This window comes from Danio rerio, chromosome 22 (assembly GCF_049306965.1).
Source record: "Danio rerio strain Tuebingen ecotype United States chromosome 22, GRCz12tu, whole genome shotgun sequence".
Taxonomy (NCBI): domain Eukaryota; kingdom Metazoa; phylum Chordata; class Actinopteri; order Cypriniformes; family Danionidae; genus Danio; species Danio rerio.
In genome coordinates this window covers 3,379,708-3,387,500 of record NC_133197.1, presented here as the reverse complement: position 1 = coordinate 3,387,500, position 7,793 = coordinate 3,379,708, and the positions used below count along the sequence as shown (strand labels likewise).

General features: G+C 38.7%; 1 protein-coding gene across 1 annotated transcript in view; it reads left to right on the top strand.

Moving 5' to 3' along the window:
• The window catches only part of gpr35.1 (G protein-coupled receptor 35, tandem duplicate 1), a 6,890-nt gene extending 1,634 nt beyond the window's left edge, over positions 1–5,256 (top strand). Inside the window, 1 exon segment of the mRNA NM_001111222.1 lies at positions 4,179–5,256. Within this exon segment, the coding sequence (NP_001104692.1) occupies positions 4,179–5,137 (959 nt within the window). The 3' untranslated portion in view covers positions 5,138–5,256.
• The last annotated feature ends 2,537 nt before the right edge of the window (positions 5,257–7,793 follow it).

Sequence of the window (7,793 nt, the reverse complement as noted above, 5' to 3'; positions counted from 1 at the left end):
AGCTTCTTTTTTTTTCAGATATGGAACACTCTCGAATTCACACACACACACACACTCATACACTAGAACCAATTTAGCCTAACCAATTGCCCTGTAGCGCATGTGTTTGGACTGTGGTGGAAACCCAGAGGAAACTCACACCAACACGGGGAGAACATGCAAACTCCACACAGAAATGCCAACTGACCCAGCCAGGACTCAAAGCAGCGACCTTCTTGCTGTGAGGCGACAGTGCTAACCACTGAGCCACTGTGCCACCAGTATCAATAATAAACAAATAATATTCAAATTAACCATATTTTGTTACATAGTGAACAACTTTCCAACCCATATACAGCTGAGGTCAGAATTATTAGACCCTGTTACCCCCCCATTTTCTGTTTAATAGAGAGATTTCTTCAACACATTTCTAATCATAATAGTTTTAATACCTCATATCTAATAACCGATTTATTTTATTTTTGCCATGATCAGTAAATAACAACTGACTAGATATTCTTCAAGACACTTCTATACAGCTTAACATGACATTTAAAGGCTTAACTAGGTTAATTAGGTTAACTAGGCAGGTTAGGATAATTAGGCAAGTTATTGATGGTTTGTTCTGTAGACTATCGAGAAATATATAGCTTAAAAGGGCTGATAATATTGCCCTTAAAATAGATTTAAAAAATTAAAAACTGCTTTTATTCTAGCCGAAATAACACAAATAAGACTTTCTCCAGAAGAAAAAATATTATCAGACATACTGTGAAAATTTCCTTGCTCTGTTAAACATCATTTGGGAAATATTTAAAAAAGAAAAAAAAACTATTCAAAGGGGGGCTTCAACTGTATGACCTAAATACTGGCTTTTAAAGGCTTGGATTCAGTACTGTGGTCTGGAAAGAGAGTCCAGTTGTGTCTAAAACCTTTCAGTGCGCCTCTTTTATTGTCGGATGATTAAAAAAACAGACTCTGCTCAGAATAGATGTAGCAGTCTGAATGGCAGCATGTTTTATTGAAAAACTGTTTAAAGAATCGCTTTTTAAATCAAATGATTTGCACGTATTGGTATATGTACTAATAAGTAAAACATTAGTAGCCAACTATAAACAAACAAAACGACACAAGAAAGAAAGAAAGGAAATACGGTGGAAATTGATCCCTGTTCCAGATTTCCGGTTTACACTTCCCCTCTAGAATGTTGGTTTGTTTAGATCTGACATTGTCGCCATGGTCACGTATTGTAAGGGGCTAACCTGCCCCAGAGCAGGAGTTATTCTAGGCTGGAGATCGCAAACTGAAAGTGAAAGTCAATCTGATGAGATAAAGCCACTCCCAGCCCCTGCTGGATCTATTCTTTTCTTTTTTTCTTGGCTTCATATGAAAGCCTTGTACACTAAAAGCCTTTCTGAGAAAAAAAAAGGTTTTCTGAACTTAATGAATTTTCAATGAATATTAAACAAATGCTTTCATTTAAATAATTACGTACTGCAGCATTTGTACAGGGTTTTTTTTTGTTACCATTGAAATTAAGGACATTTTTACAGTGCTAAAGTAATTTTAAAAACAGTCTGAACTTCACAAAACTTGAGGATGAGACTTTGGAGTTTGGACAACAAAAGAGATCTTTCTGAACACCACTGGTGCACATCAAAACATGTGAGCAGTTCACAAGCAGAGGAATGTTGCAGTGGGTGTGGGAATGCATGAAAAAACACGCATATATGTTGGGAGCTTCTGAAGATGCAACGCAAAAAGATTTTGGCAAGGGCTAACGTTTGAGATTATGCAAATTCTGTGTGTATAGACCTGCAGGTAGAGACCTGTGGATTTTTCTTGCTGGAAGGCATAATATAGGGTTTATTTAATTTTTAAAAATCTCTCTCTCTCTCTATATATATATAGAGAGAGATATAAACTCACTGGCCACTTTATTAGGTACACCTTACTGGCACTGGGTTGGACGCCCTTTTGCTTTCAGAACTGCTTTGATCCTTCGTGTCATAGATTCTACAAGCTACTGGAAATATTCCTCAGATATTTTGGTCGAAATTGACATGATTGATATGATATTTGTCTCCAACCTGACTTCACAAGGAAACGTAACTATTTTACGTTTTGTCAGTTTAGTGGCTAATTTGTACGAATTCGTATGAGTTGTCGTACGAAAATGTTCGATTTAAAAAAGGAGGCGTGGCACCTAGCCCCACCCCTAAACCCAACTGTCATTGGGTGATGAGCAAATCATACTAAATTGTACAAATGAGATCATACGAATTAATACAAATTAGCCACAAAATCAAAATGTTAAGAACTGCAGTGAGATCGTGTTGCGATCTCCCATTCCACCACATCCCAAAGGCGCTCTATTGGATTGAGCTCTGGTGACTGTGGAGGCCATTTAAGTTCAGTGAACTCATTGTCATGTTCAAGAAAGCAGTCTGAGATGATTCACGCTTTATGACATGGCGGCTCATATTTATCTGTACTCCATATACATTTTATTAAGCGCAAGAAACACTATAACATTTAATTGGATGAAGACAAAGCCTTTAACAGTCGCTCAGATAGAAACACTCAATCTACTGAATGGAGATTTATATGCAAAGGTGTAATTGAGGTGAGGTCAGTTTTATAATCGCACATTCATTCATTTTTAAAAAATGTGACAACTTTTGACAAAGCTTATATTGTTTCTCGTGGTACTTTGAATATTGGGGGCTCTATTTTGACGATCCATGCGCAGAGCGCAAAACGCAGGGCGCAAACGCTTTCAGGACGTGTCAGAACGCATTTTCACTAATTTTAGGACGGGAAAATCCACTTTGCGCCGCGGCGCAAGGGCTAAAAGGGTTGAGTTTATTTTCTTAATGAGTTATAGGTGTGTTTTGAGAATAAACCAATTAGAGTCTCATCTCCCATTCCCTTTAAGAGCCAGCTGCGTCGCGCCAAGAGCGCATTCGCTATTTACAGGACACAAAGTAAGTCTAAGTGGAAAAAATGAGCATTTCACAAGCAAACAGTTCACAGTTTTTTAACAGAAAACTGTTAAACAGAGCATCTACTGCGCGAGAATGAGAGATGATGGAACTACTTTCATTTTCGCTCTTAGATAGGGAGACCTTTACGCACAGACATCAATTAGCCAATAAATAATTAATTTAGTTTGTTAAGCGCAAATATTTGTTTCAAAACTATTTCTAAATTCAGTTCTAATTTCTAGCAAACGAATAAATGAACAATAATAACCAAGTGGGGTCAAAATACTGAGTTATTTCCAAATACACCTGCCATGCCCCATATGGTCTTAAACCTGACAGGTGGGCAAATCTAAGCTTGTTTTTAATAAAACAAATATAAATATGGATATATTAAATAATACTGCTAATAATAATAACATTATACAAAAGCAAATTGAATGAACTGAAAACGCCTCCCGAGATAAAGAAGACATAAAATTATGTAGGCTAGAAAATAATATGTTTTGTAATATTTTAATAATTTATATTTATATCCAATCTATATCCTTAATATTTAATTTTTTTCATATGTAAAGATATTTGTCTATTTCTCTCTTGTGTGTATTAAGCAGTGTGTAAGCGAGGAGCAACTCTGCGCTGGAGTTTAGACCGGGTTAGTTTTGGTCTAATGAAATATCTATTATAGATTCTCAAAATAGCAACGCGCCAGTGGTCCGCCTCAGAACGCCTTCCTTTTTAGAGCACAAATGAGCGCTAATGCATTTGCTATTTAAACAGCGTAGCGCAACGCCTCAAAACGACTCTTGTGCCAAGCTGAAACTACCAAAAGACTATTGCGCGGCGCGCCACACTGCGCCGGGTGTATTATAGGGCCCTAGGTCTGAAATATTATGTAAGTATGACTTCAAATATAGTGTCATGATACTGGAATTTGGTACCAATCGATACTGAAATTGTAAAAACGTTCATTTCCCGTGAACATTTTAGTGCATTTTTTTCAACAGCACTGTGAATGAGAGGTTATGGCTGTTTTCTAGTTCTGGGTTACAAAAAGGGCATCCGCCCTGTAAAAAAATAGGCTGGATAAGTTGGTGATTCATTCTGCTGTATCGACCCCTGATGACTAAATGGACTAAGCTGAAGGAAAATGAATGCATGTTCTTATGCTAAATAAAGTCTATATCTCAATGCACATGTTTTAATTTCCCACAGGCTTTGCGATGTCCAACTGCACGCTCAACCTCACCGACTCCATCCTGACCCTACAAAAAGTCACTTCCATTCCCATGTTCGTTCTAGGGATGCTGGGAAACATCTACGTGTTGGTGAAGTTCTGCTGGCGTCCCAAAACCCAATGGACCTACATGAACATCTACATCTCCAACATGGTTGCCGCCGACTGCGCCCTATTGATCTTCCTGCCTGTTAAGATCCACTACTACAACCGGGAGCTGGCGGGCGGTTTACAGAAGCTCTGCAATTTCGTTTTGTCGCTTTATTACATCAACATGTACGTCAGCATATTCACAATCACCGCCATAAGCGTTGTACGATACGTTGCTATTAAGTATCCAATGAAAGCCAGGGAAATATTCTCTTGTCGAAGCGCTCTGGTGGTTTGCGCCGTAATATGGGTTACCATTTGCTCCATCAGTCCGGTGTACTTCGTCACCGACTCAAGTAACGATAAGACCATGTGCTTCCAGAGGGTCAAGCAAACGTTGTCGCTACATTTCATTTTATTGCTAATTATCGTTGGATTCGTACTGCCATTTATAATCATGCTTTACTGCTCCGCAAGAGTCATTCACACTCTACGAAAACAACTGGACGTCGGATCACGTTCGGAAAAACTCCAATGCATGTTTATCATCATAGCTAATTTAATCGTGTTCATCGTATGCTTCTTTCCGGTTCATTTGGGTTACATCGTTAAATACATTGTACAAAAGGAGTATGCGGATCCGCTGGATAACTACAGCTGCGATTCGAAACTAATCGCGCACAATTTTCTGCACAGCGCCTTTTGCTTGTCGGATATGAACTGTGGTTTGGACTGCTTTAGCTACTTTTTTGCCACGAAAACATCATGGAACATGTGCTGCACAGGTCAAGCCAAAAACGAAGAGAGTAGATATAACACGGTTTCAGATTCTGATGGCAAGTCTTAACCCTTTGTGTACTGTTCAAATTGACTACACTTTCGTTATGTTGGGGGCTGTTTTTGCCCCATTGACCTCCACTAACAATCAAGAATGCATGATGAGTAAATGCTGCCATGGCTTTACAATAAAAAAAAATGACGTTATAATGGAAGTCAATGAGACAAAAACATGATGAAAGGGTAGTCGATTTTGTGTATTCTTCAATATTTTTTTCCAAATTATGCATTAAAATAAGTTTTGTTCAACACAATCTCATGGCAATTCGTAACTTTTTCATTTAGTGGCTAATTTGTACGAATTCGTACAATCTAATTCGTACATTTTAGTACGATTTGCTCATCCCCCAATGACGGTTGGGTTTAGGGGTGGGGTTAGGTGCCACGCCTCCTTTTTAAAATCATACAATTTCGTACAACTGAACTTGTACGAAAACTGGCAAAACGTAAAATACTTACGTTTTCTCGTGAGATCAGGCTGGTTTTGTTACCAAAAATCACTCCATTTGCTGATACACAGAGAAAGTTGAGGCCAGACTAAAGCCTGGTTTATACTTCTGCGTCAAGTGACCGGAGTGAGGTGTAAATGTTCCTCTGTGTCGAGTTTCTTCGCTTCTGTTTTGCTTTTCCTGAACACTTCCTGGTTGTACAAGTGACTCAAACTCGCTCATTTTGAGGCAGGAACCGGCGGACGTGCAACAACTTTAACTATGAGGTAAACACAAAACAAAACTTTCCATCCGGAGCTCCTTCACGGGACTCCACACTTGTAAACAATCGCTTGCGCCATTCGCGCGGCTCTCGGTCCCGCCCAGACTAGTCAGCGCTACCAAGCTGACCAATCACATAGCTTGCGCTATGCGTTGTTGCGACGTGTAGTTACATTTTTTGAGAGGTACACGTCAGCGACGCCGACGGCCATGGTGAAGGGCTATGCGTCAGCGCTGTAGCATACGCCGGCGTTTGATGCAGAAGTATAAATCAGCCTTAAGACTCAAAGTCACCCCAGACTGGATGAAAACAACCCAACAGCACATAAGAGTTTATTGTTCTTGCTAACTTTAAAATGTTCTTTTGTGAAAACTGTGCTCATAATAAACAGTTGCTATAATAAACGTTAAGTTTCTGCTCTTGACTGTTGAACTTTAGACATGTTGAGTTATGGTTTCCTTGAAGGATTGTTTAATATTTTGGGATCCTGGTGGCTAGCCAACCTGTTGAGAGCTAGACATCATTTCCCAAAACACAGCTACGACCCTAAAGTGCATTTTCCATGGGAAAGAGGTGAAATTTAAAAATAACTGTGTTCGAATACAGCAAATGTACTTTATGTAACTCGAAAAGATAAAAGCACATCACTATTTAAACAACCCAGAGTTTATCAGACAGCGGTAGCTACTTCACAGTGACGATTATGATCAGATTTGGTTGTAAAGATCTGGATCCCAAAGTTCATCAGGTAAGACAATGTATAAATATTTATATTTATGATTAGTAAATGAATCGTTTAAACTAGACACGAATGACCTGACTCAGTGACATTGATTGGAGAAGATTGATATTTTGTTTAGATGTTTTGATGTATATCCATGGACTGATGTCAAATTGCCAGAAACAAGTTTGTGAGTCGTATGTAACCTAGAAACATAAAACATCAATATTTAAACAACCCACAGTTTATCAGACAGCGGTAGCTACTTTACAGTGACGATTACGATCAAATAAGTCATAATAGAAAAGACTTAGAGGGTTTGTAAATTGATTTGGTTGTAAAGATTTGGATCCCAAAGTTCATCAGGTAAGAGAATGTAAGTATCATAAACATTATATGTTGATAAATAGTCATGTATGATTAGCTTAAACGAGACACTAACAAACTAAATCAGTGGAATTGACTGTTTGAGTAGATTGATATTTTGTTGTTATTTTGACTCACGTGTTGTTAATCCATAGACTTTTTGTCAGATTGCCAGAAGACAATTTATGTGTTTCCACTATAAGGGGAGTAAGTAACAAAAACAGCTTCATTTGAACGATTTGTTCGAGAAAAACATTGAGACGTAGCAACGACCTAAAGTGCATTTTCCATTGGAATTAGGTGAAATTTGAAAACTGTTTGAATACAGCAAAACCTATTTCATGTAACCCAGAAACAAAACACATCTAAACAACCCAGAGTTTATGAGACAGCTACTTCAGTGGCTACTTCAGTGACGGTTATGATCAGATTTGGTTGAAAAGATTTGGATCCCAAAGCTCATCAGGTAAGAGAATCGATAAGTATTCTATATTGATAAATATTTATATTTATTATTAGTAAATGAATCTTTTAAACGAGGCACGAATGAACTGAGTCAGTGGAATTCCACTGAAAAAAACAGCTTAAACCAGCCTAGGCAGGTTGGCTGGTTTTAGAGGGGTTTTGGCCATTTCCAGCTTGGTTTCCAGCCATTTCCAGCCTGGTCTTAGCTGGTCAGGCTGGGGGATGACCAGCTAAAACCAGCTTGACCAGCTTAGCCAGGCTAGGAGCCCAGCCAAAACCAGCTATGTCCAGCTTAAACCAGGCTGGTCAAGCTGGTTTTAGCTGGATTTAGCTGGTCATTTTCCAGCCTAACCAGCTAAGACCAGGCTGGAAATGGCTGGAAACCAGCCTGGAAATGGCCAAA